The 20,386-nt window shown below is 42.5% G+C and overlaps 1 protein-coding gene across 1 annotated transcript in view; it reads right to left on the reverse strand.

Annotated features, from left to right (window-relative positions):
* Nucleotides 1–17,229, reverse strand: part of wwc1 (WW and C2 domain containing 1) — a 67,212-nt gene extending 49,983 nt beyond the window's left edge. Inside the window, exons 1-5 of the mRNA XM_039777952.1 lie at nt 17,081–17,229; nt 16,582–16,637; nt 10,496–10,699; nt 8,251–8,327; nt 5,785–5,864 (exon numbers count right to left, since the gene is read on the reverse strand). Coding sequence (XP_039633886.1) covers nt 5,785–5,864; nt 8,251–8,327; nt 10,496–10,699; nt 16,582–16,637; nt 17,081–17,229 — 566 coding nt within the window. The remainder of the gene's footprint in view (nt 1–5,784; nt 5,865–8,250; nt 8,328–10,495; nt 10,700–16,581; nt 16,638–17,080) is intronic.
* Nucleotides 17,230–20,386: the final 3,157 nt, after the last annotated feature.

Raw genomic sequence — 20,386 nt, forward strand, 5'->3', positions numbered from 1 at the left:
TAGTGGTTTACATTTGGAGCATAAATTGGGAATTGATGAAGGGGGGGGGACGTGAGTTCATCTGACAGGGCTGTGGGGGGGAACTCAGACCAAAAAGATGACTACGGTTAAATGTACATTATGTTCCGTTGTTTGCCCTTATTCCCGAAAAAGACGATATTCTGACTAAGCTGTTTACATGGCTAATGAAAGTGAATGTTCCACTAATATTCACGTTTACATGTAGCCGTACAAAATATGATTATTTCAAAGTTTACCAGCAGCGGACTTTTTGGACCGTGTTAACACAGCGTCCCTTTTTTTCCTTCAACCAGCTTCTTGAAAAGCTCGGTGTAGCGATGTGTGCGCATATCCAAAAACCTGTTGATGTCCAAGTCTTTGATAAGGTTTAAAAGTAGCTGTGTTTCTCCTTCTTATCGGGTCTGCAGCCTTGCAAACTGTTGGCTCATTGGTTTGTGTATAGCAACCATAGCAACGCACAGAGCTGACCGCGGTGAATACCCAGATTGAGACGCATATTCCGAATGTCCAAAGAAAGCCTCTAAAACCAGAATAATACCAGAATGTCCCACATGTCTTAATCGGACAATGCTATATTCGGAAAAAGGCCTTATTCGGAATATTCAACCGGAATATACTGTTTACATGACCTGTATCAAATTCGGAATATCAGTGTGCATGTAAACGTACTCTGTGATTTAGAACAATGTAAGTCGTAGTAGGGTTTCAGCAACAGCCAATCATCCTGTCAAAATGTCCCCAGATCACCTCATTCCCTGTCAGCTGCTCTGGACAGATACTCTGTTTCAAAGATGTTAAGACTTTCAATTAGCTGCCCAGTGGAACCACAGCCTTTCAGACTAAATGGAAATGGACTGTATTTATATAGCGCTTTTCTAGTCTTAACGACTACTCAACCATTCACACACATTCATGCACTGTGGCCGAGGCCGCGGTACAAGGTGCCACCTGCTCGCCAGATAAACATTCACACACATTCACACGCCGATGGCGCAGCATTGGGAGCAATACAGAGTTCAGTGTCTTGCCCAAATACACGGGAATGCAGGGCCGGGAATCGAACCATGACCTTCCGATTGGTAGGCGATCACTCCACCGCCTGAGCCACAGCAGACTAGACCAGAGATCTTCAACAGGGGGGGGGGGGGCTATGGGGTCCTTAAGAGTTACTGCAGGGCCTTCAAATTTTTGTTACTTAAAAAACAAATTTGTTCAAATTTAAAATGTCTTGACATGAATCCAACTATTTTGGGGGTCTATACAAAGTGTGTCATCCACAGATAGTTCATTCTAAGGATTCATTGTGCCACATGTATGTTTAACATTAGAAGACTGTTTATAAAACCATGCCAACAATTATTATTTTAATAGCTTAGTATTATGCACTAAAACGTTATGTATACAGGCTGTAGGCCGCCCTACACTTTAATGTAGGCCCAGTTTAATATGCAACTTCATTTTATACAATATAGTATACACTTATAGAAAAGTCGCTGCAGGGAACAGCCATCGGAGGCAGCAGCAGCTATATAAACTCTGTCATCAGCAAGTCATGCATGCATCTGAATAACAGGTCCTTCCACATTCTTCAGAGAAGGAAGAAGGGGGAGGGAGGTTCGGACAGAGAGAGAGAAAAACAAGGTACAGAGGGAATGAGGAAGTGAGGAAGTGAGGGAGGGAAAGAGGCACTTGTCTGTAACAGGCAGAGAGAGCAAGTAATCCTCTCTAAGTCCTTCTCAAACATGGACTTATGCGGAGTGAAAACGGTGTGATGAACCTTTTTATAATTACAATCACAATGACCTCTTTGCAAAAACACAGAGAGAAAGAGGGACATTTAACCGATACGGACTAAGCTGAAACATTTAACTGACTATAGTCACACGATTTAAAGTGACACTGAAATTCCACACTATCACGTACATTTTAAATTAGTAACAAAAAAAAAAATCTTGCCAACCAGAGCTCCTGCTCCTGTTTTGGTAAATACCAAATTTTTGGCCGTTTTAGGCCTTTATTTATATAGAACAGCTGAAGACATGAAAGGGGAGAGAGAGGGGGGAATGACATGCAGCAAAGGGCTGCGAGTCTGGCCTCTCTCCATTGACAAGCGTTAACTTCCTTGAAGGCGGGTCCTCTGTTGAAGTTTAAAACTATTGGATCTGCCCAGAGCCACTCTGGATCTGCCAGAACCAATCGCTAACGTTTGGTCCTGACGTCGGCTTAGCATCGCTAGCGTTAGCCTTAGCATCGCTAGCATTAGCCTTAGCATCGCTAGCACTAGCCTTAGCATCGCTAGCGTTAGCCTAAGCTAACTCCTTCACCACTAACAGAGGGAGCTGGAAAATCTAACTGTTCCCGAACGCCTGTGGGGAGGAGGGCCACAACATCACGGCCCCCCAACACAACTCAGGAAAGATTGTTCTCGCTCAGGCTTTAACTTCTGGATATTCGGCAGCATTGCCACAACGGACCGAATGGCTTCGCTCGCATCTTTCTCCGCCGCCATTACGGAACTACAACTCTAGCGCACGACCTCAACGTCATCGTTCTCAGCCACTCCCTCTGTTCGCTGATTGGACCGGTTACATTTTGACCGTGGTAAACCCAAGAATATACCCCAATCCTAGGCGTAGTACTGAAGGGAAATGTAAATTGAGCGGAAGTACGTAGGAGGGCGGAGCCAGGCTAGACTACAGGAGCCGTTTAGCTCAGACTTGCGGAGTAATGCATAGTTGGTGCGGTTCGAGGTCGGATCACGTTCTCACCACAAACGAACCGCTCCAGAGTTGGCTTGAAAGCGTACCGAGGCCACCTCATCAAGGAGGTCACGGTACGCTTGTTTGGTCCGCTTTCGGTGCGCAGCAGAGTGCGATTGCTGCATTCACACCTGCCCAAACGAACTACACCAAGGGGGAAAACGAACTCCAGGGAGATTCAACCGAACTAAATGGAGATGGCTTTGTGTATGGGTTCATTGTGACAGGGACAAACACAAACCGTTTCCACAAAGTTGGAAGCACAATATTGTCATACACCTTTTTGGCTTTTGATCCCCTAAAAACAAAGTAACGTCTTCCGTAGCCTTGTCACTGGTTGTATATGTCGACAAGTTGTTTTTGTGCTGAAGAAAGAAAAAAAAAAAAGTATCCACTAAATCACAGGCAAAAAGGCAAATGTTTGCTCTGCCCTCCTATACTGACAATTCTCTTGGGACCCCTCTGATCGTACGCCCAGGTTTGGGAACCGCTGGTCTAAAATGCTCTTCTCCTTTATTGGAACTAAGGGACAAACCAAGAAAAACAGGCCGAGACAAAAGCACACTGAAGTGTATGAATAGATTGATATATATGTACAGTATATATGAACCTACCTTGGCCCATACAGTGTATTATATTGTCACTTTTCTGTTCTATATATCAGCAGAAGAAAAAAACAATTCACAAAACACCCTCTCATGGAGCAGTATTTTGTGAAATCTTATCAGGAGCTGAGTGTTTCGGCTGCATTCCAAGCTAAGCCTATTTCGTATTTCTGCAAACAGTGCCTGGTTGTTGAATGCCGTCTGATGACTGTAACAGGAGAGGAAAGTCAGGGGAGGAATGCCGTCCAGCCACTCTGCCTCAGCTACTCTTTAATCTGCCTGAAAACTCTCGCTGGGCTGCGGGAGGCAAGACAAACAGAGCGGACATTCCTGTTCAATTCAACATCCACCGACAGCGGATCTGCATGTCAGCGTGCCAACCAACGGTGGTGAATTTAAAAAAATAGAAAATAAGTGACAGGCTGAGATAAAAGAACAAATGGAAATCAACATTCCTCGCTGATGGCTTCAGCGGTACACCTTGCACACCTTGGAATTCAGAGTTGTAGAAGTAGGTCAGATAGAAAGGGGTGTTTCCTTTTTTTTTTTATCCACATTCTTCGGCTGTTGTTCCATTGGCGCGTTATATAGAGGTGTTAGTGTTTAATGATCGGATGGAATGTGTGATAATGCTGAGGCAACAACTGGGGTGATAAGCAAGGCTGCTGCGCTGACGTTTCTGACCGACTTTCCTCCCGTTCAAACTCGACATATTCCCATTTACTGTTTAACGTGCCGTTCAACGGGGCAAATTCCAACCAAGTCTAGTGCGACGCTACAATAAGTCTCGACTCCTTCATCTCTACTGTACAACGACATCTCTGTGATGCAGGAGTGATCATGTCGTAGATACAGATAAGACAAATGAAAGATAAGAGCTATAGGTTGAGAGACGTGGCTTACGAGTTTCGAAGAAAGGGATGAGTAGAAACACAAGTGTGTGTGTGTGTGTGTGTGTGTGTGTGTGTGTGTGTGTGTGTGTGTGTGTGTGTGTGTGTGTGTGTGTGTGGACACATAATGTCCACACACTTAGCCAGTTAATCTTTAAAATGTTTGAAGATGCTGTTAAGATCTCTGTTTAGGGTGAAACGGCAGGGAAATGGCTAAATGTCTCCAACTTCACACGCTTTTTGCAGAAAACTACAAAACCGTTGATAAGAGACATGTAGAGTTTATTGACATGCTTTTATTTAAGAGAAAAGGTCAAATATTTTGACTGTATTATTGCATGTCTCATGTACTGTGTTTTTCTCACTTATATTTTGGGCCTCATAAAGCCCCCAAAAAGTTGGGCAAAAAAACGTTACTCAGCCAGCGACAAATATGTTGAAAAAAAGCACCAAAAAGGTTGGAAATAGGCCGAAAGAAAGCGTCAAAATTGTCTGAAAAGTGCCAAAAAAATCGTAAAAAACGCCAAAAACTTCCGAAAAACGTGGCAAAACATTGAGTAAAGCGTCCAAAACGTTAAAACAAAGTGCTAAAGCACTGAAAAAAAAAGCACATAAACCGCCAGAAAAGGCATCAAAAATGTCGAAAAAAGCACCAAAAAAAGCACCAAAAACTTTGGAAAAAACATCAAAAACTAGGTGGGCCTAAATTTATTGTGACCCTAAATTTAAATGCGGGCCGGATCAAAACCTGCGAGGGCCCGGATTTGGCCCTTGGGCCTTGAGTTTGTGGTTTAAATAGTCAAACTGAGTCGTTCACATTGACACGTTTGTGTCTGTTGTTTACTGCCACACAGCCCCAGCCTGACCTGACTTACCGTTTTATGTAATGATTACATAAGTTTCTGGTTCAAGCTTCCCAAATGTGAAGATTAACTGCTTTCCTGTGTTCTATAGCATAGTAAAGTCCTTGGTTCTGGGCTCTGGGAAGTTGCGATGGACATTTTTCACAGATCGTTTCTCATTAATCATTACTTGCAGTCCAAGATTCAGACTTTCTGAGCCGGATGTTTTACCCAGATACTTAAAAAAAAGCTACTTCCTAAAACTACACCACATGAACGGAGGAGACGGCTAAAGATTACCCTGACAGATCTGCTCTGCCTGAGGACTCTCTCGACCACGCAGTAAACGTGAGTCGAAGGGGTTTTGCAGGCAGAGTTTGAGCCTGTAAAGACAGAGGGAAGGTCACATAATATACTTGCTAGTCAAGTCAGATTGGGACTGTCTCGCTTTGCTCGTCAAATCCATTTAGCAGGGCTGGTGGTAGCGTAAAGCGTGAGGATCAAATCCCAGAGTCGGCTGTCAACAAATATACCTGTCAAAAATCTAAATTAGTCTGGAAAGCTTCCAGAAGTGAAGACGAGAGCGCACGTGATCAACAAATACCTCGGTGACAAAGAGAGGGGTAAAAGAGTATCTGTGTGAGGGAAGTGAGGATGCAGCGCTTACTCTTTGAGGGTCTCGTAGCCTTGTTCCTTGTACTGCAGCTCCTGCTTCATGCAGGCCAGGTCCCGCTTCAGCTTGTTCACCTGAGACACAGAGAGGAGAATAAACTAGTAGCAAATATTTTTAAAGAATAAGGCCCGTGATGTTCTACACAGAGTTGTAACAATTCCAAATTTTGCTGGACAATTTATTGTCTCAGAAAAAAAAAAACGCGCTAAACAATATAATTAGTCAAACAAATTAAAGTTGTGAATGAATCCTGGGATATATATTTTAGTTATATATACAGTGCTCAGCATAAGTGAATACACCCGTGCTAAAGTTGACTAAAAAAATCTTTTGGAAATTGATCTTAATGCCTTAATTAAATTTTTTTTGAAAAATCCAACCTTTAAGAACACCAATTTTCTTTTTGAATGAATAATGTATCATAAATAAATAAATGTTCTTCCTTAAAACACAGGGGGCATAAGTATACACACCCCTATGTTAAATTCCCATACAGGCAGGCAGATGTTTTATTTTTAAAGGCCAGTTATTCCATGGATCCAGGATACTATGCATCCTGATGAAGAGATGATTTTATGGATAGGTCACATAACAGATAATTTAATAACACAGGTACACACCCATGAAGTAAACAACGCCTAACATTTTTTCGGGTTAACTGGCAACAATTTACAATTAAAGTATTAATAAAAATATATGGCCGACCAATAATCACTTATATGAATACAATTTGGCATATCTTAACAAAATCAACAATTACCAGTCATACCCTCAAGACCTTAGCTCATGTTAGCAATTAATTGCGGTTCAACAAAGAAACTGCGATTATGTAAAATAATTGACAGACAATTATTTGGTAATAGTTACAGGCCTAGTTCTATATAGTTGTTATTGCAAACAAATCCCATAAAAAGCTCAAAACCAACAATGTGGTCTGTCTCTCAGTACTTTCTGATGGCTCTACCCTGTCTGTGGCTCTTAGCCTCAAGCCCATTGGTCCATTAGGGCCCATTTAGGCCAAAATAAGCAATACAGCGATTTTCCGCAGGGTGCGGGAGTGTCACTGAAAGGGCCCATTTGTGTGACGTCCTGTTAACCCCCCCAACGTAGCACAAGTAGACTTTAGATTTCACAGTTACTGTTTTCCGTCATATCGTTTATAGCCTCCTTCCTCATCCTGTTACTGCACTTAACCATGTCATTTGCACAAGCACTTTAACATATAAAACACCATTTGGACTTTAACTATGCTATTTGCACAAGCTCTTTAATATAAACTATTATTACTATGCCATTTGCAAAAGTACCGATGTCTTAGAGCTGGGCGATAAGGAGAAAATCAGATATCACGATATTCTTGACGAAATACCTCATGTAATGTGGCTATCGACCAAATAAACTGCTAAACTGGGGGGAGTGTTGGGTGCAGGTAACTCCACCACATATTTGATCCTCAGCCAGGAAAAATGAAATGGGATTTTCCTCTTGAGTGAACGGGCATTCCTGTTCATTAAATCCAAAAAATATCTTCCTGTTAACCGTTTCAACAATTCCATCACAACAGTTGTTGTTGTAGTTGTTTTGTTCTTTTCAAGGTGGAAACCCCAAACATATATAACAATTTAAAAAAATGAGATGGCAAAAGTGTGACACACACACACACACACACACACACACACACACACACACACACACACACACACACACACACACACACACACACACACACACACACACACACGGTTTCTACAGGTTTTATGATGGCAAATGTAAGACTTATTAAGATCTTTTTAAGACCTTTTTAAGACCATTGTGAATGAAACTGAAACAAATAAAACCAATTTGATGTCTGCGTGGTACAATCCAAAAGAGACCGATCACACAAAAGCTGATTTGCGGCAAAACAAGTTGGACGTTGGTCTCATCTGTAGTCGTAAGTAGGGCTGCACAATTAATAGCAACTTTATCGAAATCGCAATATGAACTAGTGCAATATCCAAATCGCAGGGGGGCGCAATATTTGTTAAAGGCAAAATATTTGTCAAACTATTCTAAAATAAAGTATTGTGGTGCTGCAGAGATGTCCCAGCCTAAAAATCATATCCTACAGACTAAAGAAAAAAATCTTTGTTTGGTACAGATCCTCGCCAAAAAAATAAATAAAAAAAATCACACTATTTTTCAATGAAAATGAGAATAATGATACAAAAATGATCATTCCCTCCAATATCTTGAATCATATTTCAATCGCAATATCAGTCAAAATAATCGCAATTAGATATTGTCCTCATATCGTGCAGCCCTAGTCGTAATACAGCGAATTACATAGCGAACTGAAGACTTTTAAGGCCTAGAATTTTTATTTAAAACGTTAAGGCTTTTTAAGATCCCCCCCGGAAACCCTGGAGCAGATCAGGTCATCAGCCAGACGAGGTTGAAACAGGGAGGAGAGGCTCTTACCCGACTTTTGGCTGTGGCTATTTCTGCTTTTAGGATGTCTGGGTCGTACTTGCTGGATGAGGACGATCTGGAATTCACTGCAGGAAAGGAAAGATAGGAAGAGAAAAGACAAGGTGTTAAAGAACGGCCCATGACATCCTTTTCTCGCTTGGTTATTTCACAGCTGGGTTTTTTGTTGTTGTTGTTTTTCACCAGCGAAAAGACGACAGAAGAAACCTCTGAGCAAAAGCGAGAAAAACAGAACCATCGACTAGAGTCCCTGTGGGGAAATGGGTTTATTATTTGGTAAATTGAAGAAATATCAACTTGTTTTTCTCTGTCAAGACGAAGAAGAAAAAGTAAAGCTGCAGTCAGAACGGTTGTGGAGTCTGTTAGTGATTACACTATGTGTTACATCGCTGTAGCGCTTCCTCCCTTGTTTTTCCATTACCCAAAATCCGCTTCTAATTCACACTTTCAATATATTGCTTTTTTAAATCGTCATCGCAATTCCAACACAAATAAAAATAAATACATCGCGATAGACAACATTTTTTTCTTATAGTTTAAAAAAATATATATCGGTAGAAAACTGCACTTTCAAATGTAACATGTCATTCTGCCTTTTATATTCAATTCAAAGTTCAATTTGTTCAATCAAAGAAGGTTGGAAATCATTTCCTTTCCTTTGTTTTTAATTCAACAAGCAATTTGTTGTATTTATTGGCAGAATACTGAAAGCAGCAGAACCAGGGTTAAAAAAAAAATCCCTATTGAGTGGCTGGTTTGAACATTCACGAGCCATTTGGCTAGTGGACGAAAAAGTTCATTTTCAACCCTGAGCAGAGCTGAGCACACTTTAATGTGTTTATTTACTGCAATCAATATCGCGATATTCAACTATGTTATCGCATATTTTCCTCAAATCGTGCAGTAGAGGGTGACACGGGAATCAACTGTCACTCCCATCCCGTCCCTAGCCCTCGAAAATACTCCCGTCATATCCCGATCACGGGACTGTGATTGTCTAAAGTTATCAGACTCCGTCCCCCCCAACCCTGTAGCATGTATGGTTAGTCGCGGTCAAATCACTGAGGTTGCCTCGGAAATTTAGGCGACACTATACATGCATTACCTGCAGGCGTAGGCCATTTCGTTGCGTTATTCCTAACTAGGGTTGGGTATCGTTTGGTTTTTTTTCGATTCCGGTGCTAAATCGATACTTTTAAAACGGTGCCGGTGCCTAAACGGGTGCCTGAACCGGTACTTTTCAATAAAGTTAAAAAAAGAAGAAGAAAAAAAGGCCATGGTCAAAATTAAAGATTTAATAATAATGTAATAACTATAACAATAACTTATTTCACCAGTAAATTGCTGTTGAACCCCAGATGGGAAAAGGGTATTTTACAATTACTGTGAATGCACCACGAGGCCTACCTGTTTTAAGTGAATGCACCGTCTGTGTTGTTTCATTCCGACCATATAAACATACTGTATATCTATGAATTGCGACAACGGCAGCTGCTGCTGCGCTACAGAGCGGACTGTTACATCCCGCTGTTGAAGTCCTCCACAGTGAAATCCAGTCACACGTTACACTGTTTAACGTTAGCTGTCAGCATTTTACCGGTGTTTAATCCAGCTGCTAGCTAAAGGTAGGCTAACGTTACATGCTGTCAGGTGTAGTGTAAAGTCAAGCACCGAAATGAGGCACCGAAACTTTCGTTCTTATTCGGTCTCGTTACTACCGTTTACGTCGGCACCGGTTCCCTATTGGCACCGAGTTTCGGTACCCAACCCTATTCCTAACGGAGATCTTCTCACAGCTCCTGAAAATGGATCGAGGGGTCCTTCGATGACACTTTCAACTGCAACAGTGGGCCGACTCTCGGCGTGGTCGCGGACGCCGATTGATTGGCTTGTGAACAGGTTAGCTGCTTTGTCTTGCTCCGATAGGCTACTCTGCGGCTAGCAGTAGCCAATCAACAAACGTATTATTGCGAGTTGTAAGTGGTTCTCTTTTCTAAAACGAAACGCCTCGCAATCTTTGGGCACTCACCGCATTGCAGCCCCCCCCCGCCCGCTCCCGTTGATTTCTATGCTCTATTGACTCCCGTACCGCGGGACTCCCGCAGGAATACCGTGACCCGCGAGAGTCCCGAAAAATGTTCACCCTCTATCGTGCAGCCCTACTTCCAAAACCATTTCCTAAAATGTAAAACGAGCGGAGCTGCACCGTGTCTGTGTCCCCTCCCCCGTTACTCACAGCTGGTCTGTGACGTTGACTTGTCCCTCCACGTGTCGTTGAGCTGCCGGTACTCCTGCTGCGCCAGGCGGAGCCGCTGCTCCTTCACCTGGTAGATCTCCTTCTGGGCGCTGAGCGCGTCGCTGGCCACGGCCAGGTAGTCCCGCAGCATGGACTCCTGCTCCCGCTGCCACTGGGCCCGCGGGTCCTCCAGCTGGGTGCGTTCTGCAGGGAAAGAAGGTGCAAGAGGAAAGACAGTGAGTGGAGGAGGGAGAGGATGTATGCTGCGTTCCAGACACAGTTTTTAGCCCGCAAGTTACGACTTCAAGTCACGACTCACGACTTGGTAGCGTTCCAAGCAAAGTCACCACAAACCCTTCTAGCTAGAGGCTACCTAATGTTGACGTTAGCTAGCGCTAGCGGATACTAGCGATTTCTAGTCGGCGACATATTTGGGGCTTCATTTAATAAACATAACTTGTAGTAGTGCGGAATTACTTTACGTTGCCTATTTAAGTCTATTTATTTATATTTCTCACTGTTAATCACCGGCGTCTGTACAGCATCAACAGGGGTCGCCACTGTTGTTTATGTGTGTGTGTGACGTCAATAACTGTAACTGGAGTACAACCATGTGGTACCAGTTCACGGGGAGTAAGTTCCAGGGCACTTCCACGGGCAGAAGGTTGTTAAACACGGGTTACCTGATACGCAGCATTAGATTGGATTTGAGCAAAGAGACACTAATGGTGCGTTCTTTTTGTCCACCAAAGTCGTTTTACGAGTCGTTTTCCGGAGTTACGACCCGGAAGTTGCAAAAGGGACGCCCCCGAGGTCGTATTTACAACTCGTCAAGTCGTCTGAACTCAGAGGACCCCGAGCTCACTTTTAAAGATGGCTACGTCGTGCATCACACGTAGTAAACATTGTGGTTTTCTACAATTTTAAGCACTTTTGTCTTTGTTGTAACCAAATGAAGAAGTCGTACACATAGCGCTGTATACTGCTACCTATAGGCATGTCTCTACAGTCTTATTAGGAGTTAAACATAGCGCTGTATACTGCTACCTATAGGCATGTCTCTACAGTCTTATTAGGAGTTAAACATAGGCGCTGTATACTGCTACCTATAGGCATGTCTCTACAGTCTTATTAGGAGTTAAACAGCGCTGTATACTGCTACCTATAGGCATGTCTCTACAGTCTTATTAGGAGTTAAACATAGCGCTGTATACTGCTACCTATAGGCATGTCTCTACAGTCTTATTAGGAGTTAAACATGGCGCTGTATACTGCTACCTATAGGCATGTCTCTACAGTCTTATTAGGAGTTAAACATGGCGCTGTATACTGCTACCTATAGGCATGTCTCTACAGTCTTATTAGGAGTTAAACATAGCGCTGTATACTGCTACCTATAGGCATGTCACTACAGTCTTATTAGGAGTTAAACATAGCGCTGTATACAGCTACCTATAGGCATGTCTCTACAGTCTTATTAGGAGTTAAACATAGCGCTGTATACTGCTACCTATAGGCATGTCTCTACAGTCTTATTAGGAGTTAAACATACGCTGTATACAGCTACCTATAGGCATGTCTCTACAGTCTTATTAGGAGTTAAACATGGCGCTGTATACTGCTACCTATAGGCATGTCTCTACAGTCTTATTAGGAGTTAAACATGGCGCTGTATACAGCTACCTATAGGCATGTCTCTACAGTCTTATTAGGAGTTAAACATGGCGCTGTATACTGCTACCTATAGGCATGTCTCTACAGTCTTATTAGGAGTTAAACATGGCGCTGTATACTGCTACCTATAGGCATGTCCCTACAGTCTTATTAGGAGTTAAACATGGCGCTGTATACAGCTACCTATAGGCATGTCGCTACAGTCTTATTAGGAGTTAACTACGGCCTAATTAGTTTTTATTTGTCAGCTTGTAATCAGAAAGCAAAGCAGTAGCCTAACGTTATCGTTAATCAAAACGTAATTTTCGTTTATCAAACTGTGAAATATGTGTGTGTAATATGTCAATAACTGGGTGAATAGAATCCTAAATGTTACTAAAAATGTTACAAAAATCCATCTTTTCTCCGACTCGTAGTATTGTGGGACAAAAAGAACGCAACAGCCCCGCGGTTATTCAGTTTTCGACACGGATGTGACGTCACGCTCGAGCTACTAGTCGCGATTACAAGACAAAAAGAACGCACCATAACACGCGTGTTGTTTTGCACATACAGAGCAGTGACCGCCCACTTTTTTTAACGCTTCTGGTTCCGGAAGTGTTTTTCCCCGTTCAATTGTTTCATCGACGTTTCAAAAACTCAATACCAGATATTTGAACTGCCCAAGAAGCAACAGGCAGCTACATGTAAATGATATATGACGTTTAGCTAGGTGTTCTGATGGGTTATTAAGTGTAAACAAGAAAAAACTAATAATGCTTCGGCGGAGGACCTTATAGTAGGACTTAACCATAGATATAAAAATATGATATATGTTTTATATATCGATGCCTGGGATAAAACATTTTGAAAAACGGCAAAAAAGGCAAAGGTACGAGACAGAGAGAAACTATCATAGACTTGAACTGGCAGAAGCTCGCTCTAGCCGTTCGCAGTTTCGCCAATATGGCAAACGTTTCCATGGTAACGTGTCGGCTCCGTGCTCCGCCGTCCTTCAGTACCCACCAGCTCTGGATTTGTTGCGCAACGGCTGCGGCCATGACTGACAGCTGAAGCCACGAGGACCCACGAGATCTCGCGAATTCACGTACGATCGCATGATATAACCGGATGTATAGTTTCTATGAACAGAACCACAAAACCAACAACAACAGTCGCCGTTTCCGCCCATTATGACGTTTTCAAGGTGTAGTGCAGGGAAATATGATCTGCCCATTAGGACGTTTTCGTATTTTATTTTGAAAATTAACCGGATGTTTTATTTTGTTTCTGTGCTCGACTTCCTGTCCCGCACTATCTGCCCTGTGCTGAATTGCTGCGTAGCTCTCCGGCAAAACCAGAAGCTCTGGGTATCGCTCCGGAGGGACCGCCGGAGCTGTGCCGGAGTCGGAACGCAGACGTTCTGCAGCCAGTGGAAATTAGCAGTTAGGATTGTGGGTAGTGTAGTGTTTCACTGTTTCTTGATTTCATACGGACCTCTAGCTTTTACAGGAGCAGAAACTTTGGTTAAACAACCAGGAATCTGGAGTAGTCCGCTCTGGCCCGGTTATGATTATGGCCGATAATCGTTAATCCTTATTTTTGTTGGTGTTTGTGTTGTTGTTTTGTAAATCAACAGATGTTGGGGGCGAAAATTCAAATTGAGGGAGAGAAAACCAAAAAAAAAGGGGGAGAAAGACAAAAAGGCGAGAACAAGGAAAGACGGGCGACACGAAGGAGGAGGGGGGGGGGGGGGTGACAGGGGAAAGAAAGCGGGGGGGGGGGGGGGCGGGCCACAAGCCGCCGCGCGCCGGGGGGAGCCCGCACCCCCCCCCCACCGCCCGCCCCCCCCCCCCCCGCCCCCCAACCACCACCACACCCTTAAAACAAAAAAAAAAAAAACCAGAAATAGACTCAGAAACAGAATTCTCCCCGCCGAGATCAACAAACATCACAGACTGCGTCAGAAATATCATCTGAAATAAAAGCACAATACAGGGTTCAGCGGGAGGGTTTATTTATTTTATTTTTTTTAACTTGCCAAGGCAAGTTTTACTGGGCCCTATACATGCAGGAAATTGTCACAGGTCGGACTAGAACCCTGGACCTCTGCGTCGCGGCATAAACCTCTCAGTATATGTGCGCCTGCTCTACCCACTGAACCAACCCGGCCACCAAATTGGGGTTTTTTTGGGGGGGAAATGTCAAAAGCATCAGGAGAAAAAAGTAGGAAAAAATTTTTCAAAAAGCATCATGAACTTAAAAACTAAATCCAAATAAATGTCAACAAAAAAAGCATTAAAACAAAACGTCAAAGGCGTCGAAAAGAACCCTGAAAAAAAAAAATGTCAAAGGACGGAAAGCGCAGGATGGGATAATGGACAACAACTTAGAGTTTATGCAAGAGTGCAGAAAGAAAAAAAACACACAAAAATGGCCAAAAGGAAAACAATATGTATATATACAAAACATTTTATTTTGTATACACAGTACAGGCCAAAAGTTTGGACACACTTTCTCATTCAATGCGTTTCCTTTTTATTTTCATGACTATTTACATTGTAGATTCTCACTGAAGACATCAAAACTATGAATGAACACATATGGAATTATGTACTTAACAAAAAAGTGTGAAATAACTGAAACATGTCTTATATTTTAGATTCTTCAAAGTAGCCACCCTTTGCTTTTTTATTAATAAGGGAAACATTCCACTAATGAACCCTGACAAAGCACACCTGTGAAGGTAAAACCATTTCAGGTGACTACCTCATGAAGCTCATTGAGAGAACACCAAGGGTTTGCAGAGTTATCAAAAAGCAAAGGGTGGCTACTTTGAGGAATCTAAAATATAAGACATGTTTTCAGTTATTTCCACACTTTTTGTTAAGTACATAATTCCACATGTGTTCATTCATAGTTTGGATGCCTTCAGTGAGAATCTAAATGTAAATGAAAACATGAAAATGTCAAACTTTGTATATACAAACATGATCTAATAAGACATACATAAAATAATTAGGCAAAACACATATAGGCTGTTCATCTACTTTATCACATGACATCTGACCACCTCATGTTTCATGTTGTAAGAACCAATTCTCCCCCTTTAAACATGACTGAGCCTCTGACATGGAAGATCACTGGGAGAGAAGGGGACTTTCACGAGCAGGTTTAAGGCTTAAAAGCATGGAATGACTACAAAATAAAAACCTCAGTAGACAAAACATTTCATTAAAACTTGTGTGTGACAAATATGTCAAAATCTAAGCTTTGTCTAGCTGATTTGTCTAGGAAGTGATTAGCAAACTGAGTAGCAAACTCAGATGTATATGTACATTTAAAAAAAAAAATAAAAAATCACACATGGAAATGTACATAAAAATTGTTGCATTGTGGCCTCTGAATCGGAATCGAGAGGTGCCAAGAGGTTCCCACCCCTATCAGAGGGACAGCCCGCCGATTAAAATATTCATTAATGCACCCACATTTTGGACAGACAGTCCGTCAGAAATAAATACCAAACCCTCAGTGGTGTAGTCTAATGTATTCTAGTGGGTACACTGTAAGGGGGCATATCATAGCGGGGGGGGGTCTGGGGTCAGACCCAGACATCCATTTCCTGTACTCGGATACACTTATGAACCAATTTACGGTGGGAAGACCTTAATTTTGTGTAGAACAAAACCACAGATGACAATTATATATATATATATCAAAAGTATAATGGAAACTCAGACAGACAGTCTGCTGTCAACATGTCAGATGGTGATATCCAGGAGGAGGAGGAGGAGGAGGATGAAAGAGGGGAAGAGGAGACGCAGACAGAAAAAGGAGAGCAGCAGTGTAGCGAGCGAGGGCAGCGCAACTCTTTCAGGTGGCCGCGGCGCCAAACGCAAGAAGACGCAGGCAGAGAGAGAGAGCGAGAGAGCAAGAGAGAGAGAGAGAGAGAGAGAGAGAGAGAGGTAACGTTACAGGCAGTGGAGAGAAGCGAGGGATGAAAGGAGGGAGAAGAGGAGAGAGAGGCAGAGCGACAGCAGCGTCACATTTTGTATTGTGCTTGTGAAATTTTTCGCACCGTATGAATCAATACGCACGGGACCCAGTGTGCAAGGCTTCTGTGCGTGACGAATTTTTCGGAAGACAAAATGCATGCAGGAAAATTGTGGACTCGGTGCGCAAGGACCTGAAGTCTGGGAAAAGAAATGGACCAAACTAAAACATGGATTCATCCCGGCTCACTGAAAGCCGTTTCGGGAGGAGGTAGGGCGAGTGTGTATGAGTGGAGTGGAGTGGAGGGGGGGTAGTCTGGTGTTTCACTGAGTCCTCTATTCACCTCCAACGGGGGAAAAGGAGAAAGGGTTGGTGGGTGGGGGGGTGGGCGATCACAATAGGAGGAAACCGGCCCGTGGCATTCCACAAGCAGCGCTGACGCATCGCCTGGGAGGTTTCTGGGGCAACCCTCAGCCTTACACAGAGTTCACTGCAGCTGGGATGGTGAATTTAACCACGGTCACATAGGGCTTTTCCTGCAGAGAGGAATTTCTGCCCCCCCCCCCGACCCAAAAGAGGTTTCAGCCTGAGCCAAAGGACAATCATCAGCGCAAAAAAGAAACGTTGCTGCTGATATAATGCCATCAGTATTTCATTGAGACAGATTTGTAACCGGCTAAAAACTTTTCCTAGTCGCGTTAAATTGTTGTTTACATTTGTTTTGGTAGTGGACTCGGGCACAGACACATCGCGAAAGGCTGCGACATATATCGCGGCGAAGAAGGCTCGCGACGCACGAAGGTTCGCGGAACTTTGCTCGCGAAAGGCTACCACATCGCGAAAGGCTGCGACGCATATATCGCGAAGGCTGCCACACATATGCAGCGAAGGCACGCCAACGCCAAGGCTGCCGCGCGCACATCGCCGAAGGCGCTTTACATAACCGCGAAGAGCTGCCACTTAGCGAAGGCTGCCACACGCCAGCGAAGCGCTGCGCACCGCCAGCGAAGGCTGCCACATCGCGACGAAGGCCACCGCTTCACTTGCTCCGCCGAAGGCCGCCACACCGGCGAAAGGCTGCCACACATCTGCGAAAGGGCTCGCGACATATATCGCGAAAGGCTGCGACATATATCGCGAAAGGCTGCGACACATCGCGAAAGGATGCGACACATCGCGAAAGGCTGCGACATATATCGCGAAAGGCTGCGACACATCGCGATAGACACAAAACTGATTTTTGTGTTGGTTGATAGAAAATATCAGCAGACAACTGCACTTTAAAATGTATCTGTCATTCTTCTCTTTTTTCCTTTCTTTTTTTTATATTCAACATAATGTTTCATTTGTCCATAAAAGAATGTTGGAAATGATGTACTTTTATTTGTTTTAAATTCAATACACAATTTGGTGTATTTTAGCAGAACACTGAAAGCCACAGAAAATGCAGAACTGACTGAACTTTAATATCGGTTTATGCATAGCGAGTAATATGGCAAGATATTCAACAACATTATCGCATATTGCATATTTTCCTCATATCGGGCAGGCCTAGTTTCCACCATAAATTGGTGCATAAAAATGTATCAGAATGCAGGAAATTAAGGGCGCTGGGGAACTAAAAATGCGCTGGGGAGGACGCTCAGACCCCGCTTGGTATGTGTCTCAGTGTTCTCAAGTCAAATATTCCTTACATTTCCCAATTATAAATGTTAATTATAATGTTATGGAGTAAAACTTGTTTTCAACAAAGTCCTGAGCGCCATTGCCAACTTTTTTTTTGCAGCTTTTCTGAAGAAAAAAACCCCCGCCCTACTTCAAGCACTTTTATAACAGCCGACCAATGACAAGCGGAGTAGCCAGACCTGTCGTTTCCATAACAACAAGAGAAAATGGAGTCGGAGCACAGCGAGTTATATGACCGGGTGGTCCCTGTACAGGGAACTCACTTTGTTTTATGTAACGTTAGCAGCACCGCTCTCTCTGTTCTTTCTCTAGCTCGCTCCACCACTTTGTTTGCTCTAACGTTAGCACCGCTGCACATAGCGCTCTAGCAAGGATACTGTAGCAATAGCGGTTGTTATAGCAACAAAAGACGCACTCGGCTGCTTTTTTTTTTATAAATACAAAAGTGCCCTAGTCAACTTTTCATGTCAAAAAAGACGCTGAGTGTGAACACAGCCTTAAGTCTGTATATCTGTGTTTATATGCTGTTTATATAAGGGTGTTTATTGTGTAAATATGTTTTATTACTATTATAACTTATAACTATAATTCTTATACTTCATGTATATTTTTTTCTCCTATGTCTACTGTAATAATACTACTGTCTAATGTGTATTTGTGTTATTCTGATGTGTGTAAAAAAATTATTTGAGCTGCTGCAGCACAGGAATTTCCCCAGTGTGGGATTAATAAAGTCTATCTTATCTTATGTCATGTTTTTACATCGACTGGTGATTAATATTCATGAGGGCTGTAATACATAAAACTGATATGATTCAGATCACAGCCTTTGTTCTTCTAGTCCCATTTAAAGATTAGACTTCAGAGGCGATTTATAAGCTCCATTCATAGCCAAAGATACTATTAAAAAGGAAATATCAAATATACATTGGAAAAGAGCAGAATTTAATGTGTTTCTGCCAACTAATAAGCACATCACAGGGTTTCTGCAGGTTTCACAAGCCAAATTTAAGACATTTGAAGACATTTTTAAGACCATTATGAATGAAATTTGATTGGCTGCAATATAAGTTACATGTTGGTCTCATCTGTAGTCGTAATACAGCAAAATTATATTTGCTATTATATGAGCATAATGAGGTAGCGTTGCATGGACGTAGGAAAATTAAGAGCCGTTTCAAATTATTTAAGACCTAGAACACAATATTAGAGGAAATTTAAGACTTTTTAAAGACCCTGACATTAGTACTTTTCGAACGGATCTATCCTCCATCCAAGGGGGACAATAAACAATATTGTCGTAACGATTCAGGGTTGATATATAGGATTGATGACACTTGATATTGACAAGTATAATTGAGGGGTTCTAGTTCTAGCTAAACGTTAGCTTCCTCGCTAGGTTTTTCTAAATATCAAAAGGAGGTACAGAGTGGCCTTTTTCTCTAATAAACCATCTTTGTTCGAGCGTATAGACACCGGTTTGAAATGCACGTTTACTACATGAGAGCCAATAGTTTCATTTTGTAGTTTAGCCTGCTAACAGCATCGATCCTGCCCTTTGTGTTTTTTTTAAACGACAACTGGGTTGGGGGGTCATTGTCACAATGGCTCTCTGGCCTAGACCCTGAAAATGAAAAGTAGTGCAGTGTTTCCAGTTTTTTTCATTAAAATAAATGCAATTTCCCCCCCCATACATTTTGAGTCTCCCGTGGGATTTGGCATCTTTTTGTAGTCGTTTTTGGGTCTTTTTTTCCATCATTTTGGACTGTTATTACGTTGGAAAAGCCAGAGCACATAATAAATAAATAACACTCAAAAAGCTTAACGACAAAACATGCTAAAGAAGTCCATCCACAGTCATTAGTAAGGGTGTGCAAAAAAAAAATATCCATTCACATTCATATCGTGATTCAAGCTCTACAGATTCAAAATCGATTCATAGAATTCCAAAAATCAATTCTTTTTATTTTTTTAAATTTTTTTATTGTATGTCTACTGCAATCCCATGGGAAAAGTAACTACATTTACATATCGTGAATATTTATTTATTTATTTATTTTTTAAGATTATGTTTTGGGGCATTTTCAGTCTTCATTTGGATAGGACAGCAGAAGACATTAAAGGGGGGAGGGAGGGGGGGAATGACATGTCTTTTAGTGACATTAATTCGGCTTAGGTGCTGCCCAACATGGCTTAGGTGCCGCACCCAAACCAGGGAAAACCCTGTATTGCTTTGGTATGGGTACTTGAACTCATCGAAAAATGAAACAATGCCTATCCTCGCTGACAATCGGTAGCCATTACCAAAACAAGTACTACTCTTATAAATGTCATAAAGACAATGAGAAACATCCTCCCCCCACGCTGTGTCCAAATCCCCAGCAACGATGTCTAAAATATCACATGGGATGAACAACCAAACAAACAAACGTAAGGAGAAGCACCTCTCGTTTCCAATTTCCTGTTGAGCGACAACAACCAGCAGAGTAAAAAGCTCTTCTCCTTCGCCTCTTGTGTTTCGTGACGGCACATCCACACACAAAAAAAAAAACACAGAGC

The sequence above is a fragment of the Perca fluviatilis genome, chromosome 16 (assembly GCF_010015445.1).
Source record: "Perca fluviatilis chromosome 16, GENO_Pfluv_1.0, whole genome shotgun sequence".
In the NCBI taxonomy this organism is placed as follows: Eukaryota; Metazoa; Chordata; class Actinopteri; order Perciformes; family Percidae; genus Perca; species Perca fluviatilis.